Source organism: Pterocles gutturalis, unplaced genomic scaffold, assembly GCF_000699245.1.
Source record: "Pterocles gutturalis isolate BGI_N339 unplaced genomic scaffold, ASM69924v1 scaffold36336, whole genome shotgun sequence".
In the NCBI taxonomy this organism is placed as follows: domain Eukaryota; kingdom Metazoa; phylum Chordata; class Aves; order Pterocliformes; family Pteroclidae; genus Pterocles; species Pterocles gutturalis.
In genome coordinates, this window is record NW_010104223.1 from 5,120 (window position 1) to 21,497 (window position 16,378).

Genomic DNA, 16,378 nt, shown 5'->3' on the forward strand with positions numbered 1-16,378 from the left:
GTGCCAGTTGCCAGCTGGCTTGGCCACAGCTCCTCTGCTGACATCGCCTTTGGCTCTCCAGTGCCAGGGCCTGGGCCGGGGCCCTGACCCAACTTTTGTTCTGGTTAGGTTTTGTTTTGTTCCTAGTCTCTGGTTTTCTTTTCTGTGTGGTTCAATCAGGTATGGGAGCATCTGTGCAGTACCCGTTCCCGGAGACGGGAGGAGTGCAAGGAGAAGGCACTGAGCTGCCCTGAAGGAGAGGGGCTGGGAGGCTGTCCCCTCTTTGCTCGGAGGGCGAGCAAGGGAGGCAGTACTGTGCCAGTCCCATGGGATGCTGCTGGGCCTCTTGAGACGGAGGACAGGAAGGTCTCTCTGCCCCAGGCACTTGCTTGAATGAGTAATGTGGATGTGGAGATGCCCAGCATCCTCTCGGCAAGCAAACTGATAGTGGCTCATCTGCGGGTCAGGAGGGGCTCAGTGTTACAGGAGGAACATCTTTGATCTGAGCTCTTCCCAGTGGAGGAGAATAAAAGCTTCACTTGAGGTCAGCACCAGTACCACCTGGGCTTTCTGGGCTCTTAATACCTGCCTCTGGCTGCCCTGATCTTCCCTAGAGGGAGCAGAGGTTGGTAGAAGAGGGGACTTGTTGGTGTCCCCACTGCAGTTTGTCTGTTGGGAACACTAAGCTAGGAGCTGGTGTCCTTTGCAGAGTCCAAAGAAGCTGTCCCTGACCTTTCTGGTCTTACAGCAATAACATTTCACATGGTCCTTCACTCTGTTGCAGCTGTCGGCTGCCTTTTTTTCCTAGGGTCTCTCTTCCCTGGTGCATGGGAGAAGGCAGAGAGACTGACCCTTGTGTGCCCAGTGTCCCTGCATCCCCTGTGCTGCGCTGCAAGCTGAACGCAACACAAGTGTCTCCTTGCAGTAAGCCTAGATGCACATATCTCACTTGTAAGAAACCAAAGCAATAAAGACTCTTCCACTCCTAGTCCTTACTCTTGCTTGTGTGATTTCTGGGCAAGGCTTTCCCCTCCGTGTCTGCTTCTAAAACGGGTGTGGGTGGGGAGAACCTGCACACACCTCATGTCCCTGCTCTGGTGGAGGTCCTCTTCTGCTTCCTGGGCCTTGGAGGGGACCATCTGCTCAGTGGTGCTCCAGAGGCCTGGCAGGGACTGTGCTCTCTCTGGCAAGAGGCCAGGACTCACTTCCCAGATTGCATGCCAGGCTGGGGCTGATGCAGTGGGTAGAGCTCTGTGTGATGGCAGGGATGGGGTGTTGATGCCTGAGATGTCAGCATGTGGTCCAGCCCTGAAGTGGTGGTGCTCTTCTGGGAGGCTGAAACCAGCTGTTTGCCCCTCTGCCCTGCCAGCATCTTGGAGTGTAGGGCTGTGGGGGTCCCTGCCTGCCCAGGCTCTGCTGGGGGTCTCCAAAAAGCCATCTCTCCTTAGCGTGTGAGCTTCCCTGTGGTGCCTGCCAGTGTGGCTGTGCAGAACTGAGCTGTGGGGGCTCTGGGGCTGGCTGCTACCACTGAGGAGGGTGGTGACAACTGCTGTACCTGCTCTTGTTTCCTACAAAGCTGCTGGGAGTTGCAGCACCCTACAAATGCGAGGGGACAGCCTCGTGAGCTCTGCACCTACAAGATCAACCCCTGAAGCTGGGTCTAACAGCAGGGCTGTGTCTTGTCTTTCTTACTCTCAGGCCTTTGCAGGGGACTAGGAACTTTAGTGACCTTGTTGGGAGTTCAGATGCAGTAACACCCTCCCCCTTCCCCCTGCAGCTTTGCTCACAGGTGACTTATTTTTATTTTTTCAATATGTCTGACACCTCTCAGTCCCTATGGCGGCCCAGTCCTGCTCCAGATGCAGTCTGGCTTCATTGACCATCAACCTTTCAGGCAGAGGGGCACCTGTGCTAGAAAGCCCTGCTGAGCTTTCCTGGGCATCAACATGGTCAAGAAAGAGGGGCTCAAGGTCATCCTGTGGCATCCCTGGGCCTGAGCTAGGTGGTGGGGCAGCCCCTGAGGAGCAGTGCTGATCCACTGGGGCATTTCTTCAGATACCACTTAGCTCCACATCCTTGGTGCTGGTGGGTTCTCCCCACCACACATCCACCCCAGTGTACCCTGTGTGGTCCCAGAGGAGGGGATCTGGGGCAGCGGGTGCCTCATGGAGGGAGGCAGGTGGGGAGCTGGGAGCTGCTGAGCAGTGCTGTGTGCTGCTGCAGAGAGCCCTGGGCACCTGGGCTCTGCGTGTCCGGAAGTAATTGGAGTAATTAGCTGCCAGTGACTTCTCATCCACGAACTTCTCCAAGGGAGTAAGCTGGTAATTACTCCAGAATGATTACCTGTGTCTCCAAACTGCTGGGGGCTGGAGATAGCTGCTTTTCACAGCAGTGGCAGCTGCAGCAGTTGCTGTGAAGGTGGACACGAGACCCCTGAAGTGTGCCCTTCCTCAGCTGAGCAGAGGGAAGGAGCAGGGAGGGTGGGTTTTCTGATCATGGGTGCTAGCACAGGTCCCATTTGGGCGGCTCTGAGGCTGGGGCAGACTGTGCCTGGCCATGGGACAGTGATGAGGCATCCATCAGCATGGCACAGCATCATGGGTGGCTGCCTGCTGCTGCTGGGGCATGTGGGCATCAGGAGAGCCTGGGGGAGCCTCTGTGGTGGGAGGTACCTAGTGCTCTGCAGAGCAGAGGGATGGCTTCTCCTGCTTCCCATCATCTGACTCTTGCCCGAATGGGGAATGTTGCATGCCTCACACCAGGTGCGGTTGCAGGATTAATCTCTCCTGGGTGCTGGCCTTGGGCTCTCTTCCCCCATCCTTCACTGACTCTTTGCAAGATATTTTTGAGGAGCCCTGGTGAAGGTATCTATGTGTGATACCTATCTATGGATGCCTGGGTCGGGCATGGTGGAAAAATAATACTCATCCCTCCCAGGGGTTTTACAAGTGCCCTTATGTTTCTCCCTCCCTCTGCCTTGATGGCAGCAGGGTCGTGGTGGGTCTTTGCCAGTTGGCACCACTTAAATGGTGAGTGCTCATTATTTACCAATGTAGTTTGTGGCTGAGGAGAGTTTAAAAGGGGGGGAAACTGTAGCACTCAATCTGTACCTGTCATGCTGCTCTCATGTTGAGCTGGTGGCAGGAGATGAATTTGAGGTGGCTTCAGCTGCTGTGCACTGTGCTGCTGGGCACCGGCTGATAAATCTCTTGTTCTGCATGTGCGGCATGAGGTTTAGCTCGGGTGCCACCTGAACTCCCTTGCAGACCAGTGCTTAAAAGAACCCACCCCAGCAAAGATGGAAATTAAAAGGTAAGTGAAACACACAGGCTGGGGGGCTGCAAAGCCCATGGGGAGCAGCCCCCACTTACCTGCAATTTAAGGCTCTGCTCCGCCACTAAGGCACCCCATTCGCATCTGTGGGAGGGGGTTTGCAGGTGCTGGAGGTGCATGACACAGTGCAGAGGAGCCTGCCTGGATGCTGTGCTGTTGGAACAGTTGATTATGCCCAAGCAAGGATTTGGGGCACTTAGTTGGTATATGTTAGCTTAAGCACCACTTTGCCTCCAGATTTTGCACAGGCAGCCGGTTTGTTGGTGCAAAGAGCAATAGTGTTGGTCTTAAAAGCATCTCAAGGTAGCAAAAGGGTTGGGGTTTGCAACCCTGTGCTTTGCTGGGATCATCAGTGGAGATGTAGCACTGGAAGGAGGACTGAAAAGTCAGTGTCACCATTCAAAACTGCTCCTGAGCTGACAAGCACAAAAGCAATTATCAGGAATATCTGTGTGGAGAGTGAAGGAATGAAGATGAGGAGAAAAAGGAAAAAAGGTAGCTTTTGTATCAGTCCCCTGCGTAATTCCCTCTGTTGGTCTGGGCTACAAGCAGCTAGTGCTGCTGGGCCAACCCAGCTGTTGAGATGAGAGTCCTTTTCCTCCTGTGCTCCTGTGGTATTTGTGGGGAACCATCTGCCTCTGTCCCGGCAGGTTACACCGCCATAGCCAGGTCCCCGTTCCCTGTTATCCTACCACCCTCTCTGCCTCCTTCCCATTAAAACCCCTCTCTCACACACTGTAGCTGAAAAGGTCTCCCAGAGTCCAGCTGTGGCCCACCACTGCCCTGCAGTTGTCCTTCATTAATATTTTTGCTGAACCAATTTGCTCTGTGAATCTTCACATCAGATCTGCCGTTTTCCCACTGCGGTGATGGCTCAGGCCTTTCCCCAGCCCCTGCCAGCCAAGGATCTCCCTGCCTGCTGCAGCAGTTCCTGCTGGCAACCCCTCATCACATCTCCCTGCTTTTCACCCTGTCTTCACCCCTCCTGCTTTCAAGGTGGCCCAGTTTCTTTGCTCTTCTGTATTTCCAAACCCTCCTGATTTTGTCTCATTAGCGAATGGCACCAAGGCACCCCTCCTTCCTATGCTGACTTGCTAGGGAAAATATGGAAGATCAGTCCTCACATGGATCCTTAAGGATTTTGCCCTCCAGGCCAACAGATCTTCTAAAATACTAATAACCTGTTAATACCCATCTTAACTTTCTTGAACCAGCCCCTACCTGGCAACTGTCAGTATGGCTCCGTCCCAGCGGTTTGGCCAAAGTCCTGATGTAGCACTCCCTGTCTTTCCTTTTCTAGAAAGCAGATGAGCTGATGTGTAATTCTTATTTAGCACAGTCAACCTCTGTAAAAATCTGTAGTTTTGGAGAAAATATTCAGGTATGAAAGCACTTCAGGAAGGAAAAACTCCCATCTTTCTAGCCTAATACTGTCAAGAATTTATGGCTTAGACTTTGATATATTACTTTGAGGATGGCATTTTGGCAGATCTTGCATTTATTTGCATTTCATTTCTCCTTCCCTGGATTCTTCCTTTGCCCCTCTCCCCATCCCTCCTCCATTACTCCAGTAACTGCAGCACTGGGGGAAGGCAGGAGAGCTGCGGGGGGATGGACACCTCTCACAAAACTCAAACGCTTGAGAATGAAGTTCCATCTTCCTGGCACTTCTGCGACTGCGTGAGTCTGGGCAGGGGCAGGCAGGGAGGAGGGTGCTGGCTCCAGATCCCTTGCCCATGGGGGTCTCCCTCAGTTCTCCATGCCACCACAAGGCAGCCACCCCTTTGCAGGGCAATTCCAGGGCTGAGAGTCCCAAAGGTAGGGTGGCCTTCTTCTTTTCCATGCTGTTATGGCTTGTGAGGGGTTAACCCCTGATAACTAGATTTAACATGCTGGTTAGACATTTGAATCACAGGTGATACAGATGACTTTAGGCACCATTCTTTGGGTAGGGGCATAGTTAAAACCACAGATTTTGGCCAACGCCTGTGGAGCTCTGTAGCACTTTGTCCATCCATCCATGAAGACCTGGAGACATTGCAGGCAGCCTTTTCCCTGTGCGCAGACAGAGCTGTCCTGCTGGGGCCAACACTGGCATACATGAAGGTGTAGGGCAGGCAGAGCATCCCTTGCCTGGGAACCACAAAGCCGCCAGTCGAGCTTCACAGGTGAGGTTGAGAATTTGGTTGCCAGAGGTAATGGTGTTGCTGTAACACACGCCGACTTCCGTGAGACTCTGGGTTTGGCCCTGCCTGACATTTTGATTAAGCAACAAGACTGATTTAAAAATGAAGCCAGCAAACACTGAATGGATTAAAAACCAGTGAAGTGCCATGTCTCCAAAAGTCTGTCCATGCAGAGTGGGGGGATTTCTGCCAGGAAGTCTCCGAAAGGCTCCCAAGGATGGGAGCGAGCTGAGAGCAGCCCTACAGCCAGGAAAGCTCCTGTCAGAAATGGGGGCTGGGGGGCTGTGCTGACTGTGTCCAGCACTAGAGCAGTTGCCGCAGGACACTATGGCATTTTTGGAAAGGAGTAATCCAGAAAAACTTGGATGAACTGGGGAGCTTCATAGAGGAGCAGTGGTGGGGAAGACGTGCTGGACGGTGAGACAGTCCAGTGGCTCAGCCTCTGCCGGGCAGCCCGGACGGCAGCGCAGGGAGGGGAAGCCGGACAGACCCTGGTGGCACCAGGAGCCCTGTGCACATGGGACATAAGCAGCATGTTTTCAGCGTCAGTGGAAATCAGCCATGTGAACTGCTTTTCAAAGGCCCAGCTGGCTGCTTCTTTTGCTTGCTGAGAAAAGGAGGTAGAAAAATCCTGTCCATGCAGAGTGCAGCAGTGTGGGAGCAGAAGTGAGGCTCTTCCACCACTGCCAAGGTCCCATCCCACTCTCTAGCATGGCTGGAGAGGCAGCACCAGATCCTCTGCTTGGGGGAGCTTGGCCGGAGGGGAGATCCTACCCCTTTGGGTGGAGACACACAGGCCTTAGGAGCTTACAAGTCAGGCATTTCTGGCATTCATTAGCCTTGAGTCTCCAAAGCCCCCGAAGTATCACTTGTCAGGATATTTAAACTGAATTTTTAAGATACACCTTCTAAATGGCAGCTACGGTTCCTTTGCAAAGCCTTTGGCTCTGAGATCCAACCAGGGCACCAACCACAGGAAAACCAAGGTCAGCTCAGAGGAGCAGCACATCTGCAGACATGGTCCCCAAATGTCCCTGTGCCTGGACGCTACAGGGATGTGGAGAGGGACAGTAGGGAGGGGACCATGCAGGGGTACAGCCCCTTGACACTGTGAGGGGACAGATGAGCAGTGGCGGGTGACAGTAACACCCTCCAGTGCGTCACTCTCACTAACCAGCCCCTCCTGTGGCATCACAGCAAGCCCCATGGCTCCCAGCAGGCCATGGGGACAGCATCTGCCTTGTCCCCAGCAGGGTGTCCCTACCCAGCGCTCTGTCCCTCCTCGGCAGTGCTTGTCCTGCTCCATGGGGACAGCCCGGCCCCATCAGTGCACGTGTGGCTGCTGGAGGCTGTGGAAGAGGGAGCTGGTGCCTGTGTCTGCGGGGAGAGGAGAGGTAATGAGCCTCCCGATTTCACAGCAGCTGATGCCTGAGGGATGGCTCTTAATTGGCTTCTCTCTGCAAAAATCCTCTCCTACCAGCCCCAGGAGAGATGGCATTGCCACAGGCTGTGCCTCCCCATGCTCTCTCCGCTGCAGGCTGTTTTTGGGGAGCAAAGGGGAAAGGATAAGCTAGGCAAAGAGATGCACTGCTAAATGCCTTTTAGATTTTTTTTGGATGGGAGTAGAAGCATTGCCCTGTCTCAGATAATTAGCGATTTCCTTACTGGATTGTTGTGAGGGGAAAACACTGACTGTGCCATTAAGTGAGGTGAAGGACTTGCTCCACTTTTATTTCCCTGTATCTCTTTTCTCGCCAGCCTCCAGAGGACAGGTGGGGGGAGAATTGAGGCATTTCTGCCCCACCAGCACTGGTTGCAATCCCACCCCACTGACAGGCACTACTTGGAGAGCAGGCAGCGGTTTTGTCTCTGCAAAGGGCTGTGTCCTTCCGGGTAGATGAAGGTGCTGGGAGCACAGCAGGAAGGACACCCCACATCCTGCCCCTGTGGTTTCCACACTGCCCGCCTTGGGGATGACCCCAAGGAGAGGCAGGTCAGTTGGGGGGATGCAGGAGGACCAGCACACCATTGAATCCCTTCAGCCGGGTCCTGTGGGGGTTTTGTGTCCCCACAAACCACACCAGCTTCTTTTCCTTTCTCCTACATCCTCTCACCTCATCCCTGTGGGAAGAGGAGTGAGATGCAGCACAGCCCCATCCCTGCATCCCTTGCCACTGCTCCCCAGCCCCAGTCTGCAGCCAGTGGCCCCATTTCAACATGCTGCAGCACTTGCTAAGGGATGAGTGGCGCGAGCAGGGCCAGGGGAAGTAGGCAGTGGCACAGATGCATCTGTTGCTCAGACCTGCAGCAGAGGTGCTGGTACTATTTTCCCGGCAGCTTTCTTCCTGTGTCCCAGAAGGAGGCAGGATTCAAAGGCCACCCCAATCCTTGTCCTGGGCTCCATCCGCTCTGTCCTTAGCTGCTTCCGAAGAAAAAAGTCCGCCAGGAAGTGCTCACCTTGACTTTGCGGATGTGACAAAAGTAGCCCAGGCTGGAAGATGACTTGTTTTCCACTGCTGGGAAAAGAAACCAGAGCATAGTGTACCTCAGACAGAGCTGCCTCAGGCTCCTGGCTGAGCGAGGAGCATCTCCAGAGCAGGGGAAGGATGGACGGGGCGTTCAGCCAGCCTTGGGGAGTTGGAAGCGGGGCTGGTTCCAACCCCAGGGTCTTTCCCTCACAGCAGGAGGGCATCTGGGACACCTGGTGATGGCACTTCTCGCAACCCAAAAGCTGCCCAGCGTGTCAGAAGAGTGTTTGGGCATGGGTGTGGGGAGAGGGGCAGGGGATGGGCTTTGTGGTGACTCTTTGTGTCTGTCTGTTGGTGTCACTGGCTTAGGGCAAGGGCTGGGGGTGCTGGTGAGGCCATGGGGCCAGGGCAGAGGCATTTGGGGAGCAGTGGGCAGAAGGGCACTGGGAGAGGGTCGCTGGAGGCAGGGGGTTGCAGGACTGTGCCGGGAATGCCACACAGCACCTGCATTCGTAGGGACAGCCCACTGGTGAGGGACTCAGTTGCAAATAGATGTCCTAATTATGGATAATTAATTACTCATTAATACAGAATGGGTGCTTGTTCTGGTGTATCATGGGACCCTTAAGCATCTCTTGCACTTATTTTTTAGAAAGTTCTGGGCTGTGCGGAAGAACAGCAGGTTGCGGCGTACATGCCTGTGGCACGTTACTGTTTAACCAGCCCCCTCCATCCTCGCCAAACCCCTCCCCCCCCAGCCACAAGGAATCCCACTCCACCACTGCCCCTCTGCACAGGCGGGGACCATCTCTGCACTCCCTGCCCTTCACATCACCTCCCACAGCTGCGATGTGCCAGAGCCCCTGTGCTCCCTTCTCTTTTCTGGGCTAGAAATGTTGCCAGGCCAGAAGTGGGGGCTATTCCTCCTTCACCCCAAATTTCTGAGTATCCTCTGTGGGATCAGGACCATCATGGAGCTCTGCCATGTGGCTGGGGGTCCTGGGTGGGAGTGGGAACCCTCCCCTGGGAGGACAGGAGGAAGGGGGGTGAAAAGTCACCTCTTCCACACCCAGTGGTAGGGTTTAGTTTAACCTTTTTTTTTTTTTTTTTCTTTTTTTTAAGCTAAAGAAAATTTCTGGAGCTTGCATCTTCCTCAACTGCTGTTCCTTGTTGCCTTTTTGTTCTTTCCCTTCTGGTCGGGCAGCTGCAGCAGATGCTGTGAGTCTATAATAAGTTACTCAGCAGCAGTTTCCTTGCTGGTCCTCAAATTTCAATTTCCGCATGTTTCCCTTCAGGCTGCTTCCAACTAATTTCTCCATTTGCATAATGCCCCCCTTAGGGATGCTCTGCCACAGCCCATTCCTGCCCCCTTTGACAAGATCATCAGAGATTCGGGCTATTAGCGGAAAACACTTTAATTCTGTTGGCCCTTTAGCCCAGTCCTTCCCCATGGGTCTCCAATTAAAAAAAGACAAAGATGTGTGTTGGGGTGTAGGGGGATGGGGGTGCCCACGAGGACTGGTCTGGGGGCTGTTGGCCCCCCACCCAGGGCAGTCACTGAAGGAAAACAGCCATCAGAATTACAAATTCAGAAGCAAAAATTGTTTCTGATTGCAGATTATGGTCCAGCAGCCCCAATGGTTTTGTCTGGACCAGAATCAGCAGAGGTCCCCCCACACCTGCCCCCAGCAGCCTCCTGTGCCCCCTGGCTGGGGCTGTTTGAGGGGGAGAGATGGGGAGGGCTGGGACAGCATGGAGCTGGGGGGCAGGTGGTCTGGTCACCCCTGCTGCATGGGCACCCACAGACATCCCCTCTCCTGAAACAGTGCTCCTGTCCTGCTTGGTTGGTTGGAGGGATGGATGCCCAGGAAGATTGAGCACATGCAGGAGAGGGGAATGAAAACCATCCCTCGGCTGCTGGGTGAGGGTGCCCCTCATCTTAAGCCATCTCATGTCTTCTGGACACCCCAGTCTTCCCCTTCAAATTTAGTCTCTCTCTGTCCACCATCAGAAGCAACATCTGCTTATTCCCTCCTGATATTTGTATTCTTCTTCCCCTCTTCTAGCACATTTTATTTTATGCTTCTACTACACCCAGAGCAGCCTTAACATACATGATGCTCCAGTCTCTCTCTCCCTTCCTATTTCTTGTCCATCCACACACAGCAAAAAGCCTACATCACCACCCTGCTCCCAGCACTAGCTGATCGCTGTGATCTGCATCACAGCACACTTCCCTCCAAGTTGCCCAGACACCAGCTGGATTGTAACTTCTTTCGGGAACTGCATAAACATCTCCAGGTTGAAGTGAGCTCAGCATCACCTCTTCACTAGCTAGCTCCATGTCCTTAGAAACAGTCTTTTCTCCTGCTATTTTATTTATTAGCTCTTCCATATTATAAAATATAATGGGAACTTTCAGACCAGCTTCTGAACAGGTCTCTGATGTGCTTCTCTCTTTTATGGCTCAAGTACAACAGCAATCGCAGACATTAACATGCTTCTTTAGGATGAAATGTACATTTGAATGGCACCCAGCTGGAGGAACATGCTGTGCCTCTTGCAGAGCTGGCTGCAGCCCCCCCAGAAATGCCAGGAAGGGAGTGATGGGTGCCCAGAGTCTGCCTGTAGCCCTGTGCAAGCAGGGAAGGAGGCTGCAGGGAGACATGGCCAGGGTGAGGGAGGGTCGAGGTGGATACCAGGGAGGGGGGTGAGGCAGGGCCTTTTAGTGTCAGCCCTTTGGGGCAGTCATTGCCTTCACACCCACCTTTGAAGCACTTGATGTGTCGCTGACAATATATGACTTAGCAAAAGTAAGGTGTAAGTGGGGATGCGTGGGATTTCCTTGTCAGCAGAGGCTTTTGGATGGATGGAGATACCCCTCTCTGAGGCACATGTGTGTCGGGGACACCCCCTGTGTCTCGGGCTCCCTCCAAGTCTCCCCCTTCTCTGGATCTCCTCTCCTCACAAACAGCACTCCCACCCGAGGCTCTGCATGTCATGTCAGCCTTTTCTGTCCATCCCTCTTTGTGTGCAGGGCCCTGACCTAGCACCAAGAGTGCAGTCCTTCAGGCTCCCACCCGTCCCACGTCACTTCTTGGGTGGAAATTGCCATTACTAGTCTTTTCAGGGCCCAGCACTGTGGGGACACCAACCTAACAGGGGCTCTGACTTGCAATTATCATTACAGTCATTATTAACATTGAGAAAACATTACTATCTTTGCCAGCTTGCTCCAACGATGGGAGTGACAGAGTGCAACCATCATCCTGCCTTCCTCCTTTTTTCTGGTCTGGGACAGGCCAGTGACTGGGGTGTTCTCCTGTGGATCAGGGGTCTGTCTGCAGAAGGATGTGGAGAGCATGCCCTTTGGTCATGTCCATGCTGTGTCCCCCTACTTCGCTGCAGCTGAGGGGCCAGGTGCTGCCCCGTGGCACTGAACTGAGAATGTTGACCCCATAATGGGAGTCTGGAGACCCTGCCAGGACCCTGGCCTCCCAGAAGATGGAGCAGTCATTCTCCAGCACCATATCCTCTCTCCTCTCTCTGTGCCCCCTTCATGGGCCAAGCCTGGGCACCAGTGGTGGATCTCCCAGCTGGGGGGATGGGAGGGGAAGCCGTAGCACCAGCCCAGGGGTGGTAGCCCCAGCCCCACAGCAGCACGCAGCATCTCTCCTGCGTGTCTTCCACCAGGCAAATGTGCTCCTCCTGGTCCCAGCAGCCTGGCCGGTGCCCAATTCTCTGCTGTCAGGTGGTGGCACCCCACAGCCTCTGGGAGAACAGGGGTCTACTGTTTGTCTGAAAGAGGAAGGAGCCTGCGCGGGGCATCCAAGCCGTGGTCCTGCTGTGCCAGCAGCCCTTGCAGGTACTGGGACCCTGTGCTCCGCAGGAAAACTTGATCCCCGGAGGGTAGGCGGCCGAGGATGGCGTTGATGTGCAGGTGGCAGCTATACGTGTCCCCCTTTGGAGAGATAAGCAATCAGTGCTACCACCACCCCGACGTACACTCCTGTGCCGATGGTTATGGAGAGCGCGGCGAGGAAGAGAGCTCGGCGGGAAGCTGAACTGGCCAGATGGAAATCTCCTTTGGAGACAGCCTTGCTGGTCTGGAATGAGAAGAAACGCTCATTGCTCATGGCCATACGACCTGGCCTTTTAGCCTACATGCAGTTGTTTCACTACTGAGTCAGCTCCCTTGCCCAGCTGCTGCATCCCACAAAGGCTGGGAATGGATAATAAGGTGTCTGTCGGTCGCGGAGGGCTCAGCACAGCAGTGCCACCTATACACATTTCCCTGCGGATTTTGCCTCCAAGGGATGCATGGGCTTTCACCGTTTGTCTGCAAGCCCCAGCCATCTGGGAGCTCAGCCAGAACTGTGAACAGGCATCTGGACCCTCATAAGCCCAGGCAAACACTGCACAGGAGCAATGGCTGCATGGTACCAACTACATACAAATATACCCTATACATATATATAACAAGTACTGCCTAGTCTTAGGGAGCTGATTCCAGACGGCACAGCCCCTGGTACGGCTGTGCTGCCACTTGATTTTGACTGCATGGGGTTTTCAGCTGAAGCCTGTTTGCCACAGAAGGGCTGATGGAGCCAGCGATGGAGGCAAATATGGGTGTTGTCTCTCCGGCTGGTGACTTCCAGCTTCCCTGTGTGCTCAGGGCACATTCAGAGCTACTTTTAGTATTACCTACTATTTGTGTTCGAGTTGCCATGTGGAGATCAGGGCACCCACTGTACACAGACTCTGAATAAAGAGATGGTCCTTGCCTCAGCAAGGGAGGCAAGTGGCAGCTATAGTGAATGGAGCTAAAATTACATTGCACCAAGTACATTATCACGTAGAGAGTGCACTGTTCTACCCTGCACCATGTGGAAAAATGTGAAATCAGCCTCTCCTCAGGGTCCTAATCAGTTAAAGCTTCCCCTGTCTCTCACCGCCTCTATGCCAGGTACTCACATTATACACTTTTCCTTTTCTGTTTCTATATTCTTGATTTAACTTCTTAAAGCCTCCCTCCGCCTATTCTTGGTACATCAGCATCTGTGCAAACGTAGAGTAAATCTCCTGGCTCTGCATTAATTATTCAGGGTCAACAGTAATGTAAGTGAGCCCAGGCTCTGGGCTAAGCCCTCAAGAAGGCAGCAGCTCCTCCGGGCTGGTGCAGCCCAAAGGCTACCACCTTCTCCAGCCTCTGCCAGCCTGGTGTTGGCTCACACAGCTTAGCCAATGTGTGTCAGAAACAAGTGCAATGGGGAGCTACAGTGTGGTGTGGAGACCAGGCTCCCCATGAGCCCCGTCTCCAGAGCAGCCTGACTCCCAGGGCGTGAGCTGCCTCAGACTAGGTCATGGTGTACGATCTCCACACTACTGGAGAATGGGAGGGCAGGTAGGAAAATGCCATCTTCCTGAGCCTGGCTGGAGGGTGAGAACTTGGACAAGGGGAACCCTACTTTCCTAAGTAACACCTGAAAGACCCAGAGGAAAAGACTGACCTCCAGTAAGCCACGCAAGAACTGGAGAGCTTGCAACCCCACAGCAGTTGTGGAGACATCTGGGAGCCAAGAGCACACTTTGCCTCAGCCCTCAGGGGTCTGGGAATGGCACAGAGCCAGGAAGGTGCCTAGTCCCTTCCGAGGGCTGCTGTGGCTTGCAGGGCCCTTACTCCAGTGCATGTAGACAAGCAAAGGGATCCCTTACCCCTTGGGAGAAGTAGAAGGCAGCAATTCCCAGGGGCCAGAAGCAGCACAGCATGGAGAAAAGGGCCAAGCCCAGGTGGTCTCGAGGGGGAAGCATCAGGAAACGATCCTCACTTTCACTGTCGCTGGAGGAGTCACTCTGCAAAACCAGGTGGATTCAGTACATGCCCACCTCCCCCAGCCGCCCTGCAGACCACACCTCAGCCCCTCTCCTCCCAGCTGCTGCTCTCTCCTGGCCTCATCACATATTCTCACATTTCCCACCTGCAAATTCAAGGAGTGAGTTTCAAAAATATTTTGGCCTCCTCAGCCCAGTTTGATGAGAAAAAATATAGCTCAGCAAATTCAGGAGCAGAGTGGATTCTCGACTCCCTGCCAGAGCAAACGCTGAGATTACTTGCTGGGGGTCTGGGATTTCCCTGGGAGATAGATAGTCTTAAACTGAAATATCTTGAGCTTTGGCAGAACTGGCTGTTTGTCAGCTTAAACAAATTTAAATAAAGTGCCTTATCTCCATTAGGGACTAGGAGATCGATATCCTGCTAAACTAATTTAGCAACTGAGGGAAAGCGCTTGAGTTGGAGCCGCCGTCACAGAAGTGACGTGTCCTGTCCCCTTAGCAAGCACATTGCTCAGGGCGGCTGCGGTCAGCCCTCCTGCCTTTGGGCACCACTCAGCCAGCCACAAACCAGCCTGGAAGTGGTGTGGCTCGGTGGAGTAGGCACACAGAGGTGAGCACACCCCTGCTGCCATCTGAAAAGGTCACACCAGCAGCACTGAAAGCAGCAGAGCTGTGCTGGGCCGTCAGACATCCGCTCCAGCAGGCTCCAGGGACCCGCTCCCAGCTCTCAGGGTGGCATTCCCAGCCTCTGCATCACCACTCTTGCCAGCTCTCCTTCCTTTATGAGACTCATCCTGCCTTTATATTAAGCTTACTCTTGGCTGCTGCCATCAGGCGTGCGAATGTTGCTGTTACGCAAGGATTGCTCTTTTCCTTTAACTCAAGTGCCACAGCAGCCGCAGGCTGCCCTTGTCAAAGGGTCCCCAAATCCCATGGGTCCTGCAGAGACCACCCCACCTCCTCTTCGCTCCTAGTGGGCGTGTAGCCAGGCTGCCCTCAGGGAAGCTGACCTCCTTCTGAAGTCTGTGCTGAGGAAAAGGGAGCAGAAATATTAAGGAGGAAGAAATATTGGGTGCACAGGAAGGGGCTAGTGGGGCAGGAGATGGTGGGGTCTGGGGGGAAAGCTCTGGGGAAAGAAGGGAGAATAAATGACCAAGAATTTGGGCTCATGGCCAGAGTTACCAGAGGGGGAGTTTAGTGCCACCCTGCCTGGCAAAGCTCACCTCGTACTCCTGGAGCTCCTCTTCCTCCACCTCGTAGGACACAGTTTGGATACGGATGTCGCTCTCTACCAGGCAGGACCCTTGTGCCTCATGCCTGTCAGGACCTTCGGATGGAGCCTCTTTACTTTCCGTAAAAGTGGTCTCGCAGCTTTCCACCTTGCTGTCCTTGGCCTTGAGAGCAGTCTCATCCTTCACGAGGATGAAATTTGGGCCGTACAAGGCTTCAACGGCCAGCTGCAAGGAACTGGCATCCAGCAGCTGGTGAGTCCTGGCACCACCAGTGTTTTGGAAGATGTAGGAATACAGTTTCCCTTGGCAGTGATGACTGGGGTAGTCCTGGCTGTGATGCTGGTGGTAAGAATAGTTGCTGTGGAGGTGCCCGTTGGCCTTGGCCAAGAGTGGGTTTTGGAGCTCGCGCACACTCTCCATGCTGCTGGCAGTGGGGGGAACGATCCTGCAGGAGCAGAGTGGGAGGGAGGAGGTTGTTATTTCAGCAAGGCAAGAGATCAGAAAAACCTCTCGCCCATGCAGAGATGATGTCAAGATGAGGCTAGCGGGAACAGAAAGACTTGGCAATGCTGGAGAAAACAAGAGCCCTCCCCGCCTCTCTGCAGCTTGAATGCTATCTCGGCAAACTGAGCGTCTCTTCTTCTCTCCCCAGCTGGTAGTATGATGAGGATGCAGCCCTGCAACAAGATGATCTGATTCAGGCTGGATTAAGATGAGGATTTGCTGTATCTATAATGTGTCTTGAGATGGCCACGTGCAGCCTGACAGGAAAGGACCTATTGCTGCGTTTATAATTTTCGCTGCAACAAAGTATAACAGATGGCACAGAAATAGATAAGATGCTGACAACCACTTGAGGGCCCTCCCTAACTTCCCAAAGTGGAGGCTCACACAGCGAATTACAGCCCTCTGGGCATTACACATGTACCTACTGGCTTTCAGATACCGGGGAGGTTTGCTAGGGCTCTTCCAAGGATGGGGTGAGAGTAGCTAGCCATGGAGGGGAGCCAGGGAAATGCTGTGAAGACATGGAGGTGGTGTTTAGGCTGGGGTGGGGAGTGTTGGATGCTCATCTGGCCATGCGGAGGAATGGAGGGATGCAGAGGTTAAAGGGGAGACCCCATGGGGCAATTTAAGTAAACAACCCATCACATCAGACCTCTGTTTGAACCAGCTCCGCCCCTGCCTGCAGCTGGCAGCCGTGCAGCCCTGGCTGCAGGCCACCAGCTTCAGAAAATGCCAAGTCCACATGGGATCCTCAGCTACAAATGTCAACACAGGTTTCTTCCTCAGGAAAACTCCCCCCCCCCCACCAATCCCCCCTTTCAGAGGCCGGAAACCTTGT

At 53.9% G+C, this 16,378-nt stretch overlaps 1 protein-coding gene across 1 annotated transcript; it reads right to left on the bottom strand.

Annotated features, from left to right (window-relative positions):
• Window positions 1-11,913: 11,913 nt before the first annotated feature.
• Window positions 11,914-15,458, bottom strand: SYNDIG1L (synapse differentiation inducing 1-like). The gene is made up of 3 exons (XM_010086995.1): window positions 15,025-15,458; window positions 13,682-13,819; window positions 11,914-12,072 (listed from the first exon to the last, which is right to left on the bottom strand). Exons 1-3 carry the CDS (start codon window positions 15,451-15,453, stop codon window positions 11,914-11,916), a joined length of 726 nt encoding a protein of 241 aa, XP_010085297.1. The 5' UTR covers window positions 15,454-15,458.
• Between the last annotated feature and the right edge of the window lie 920 nt (window positions 15,459-16,378).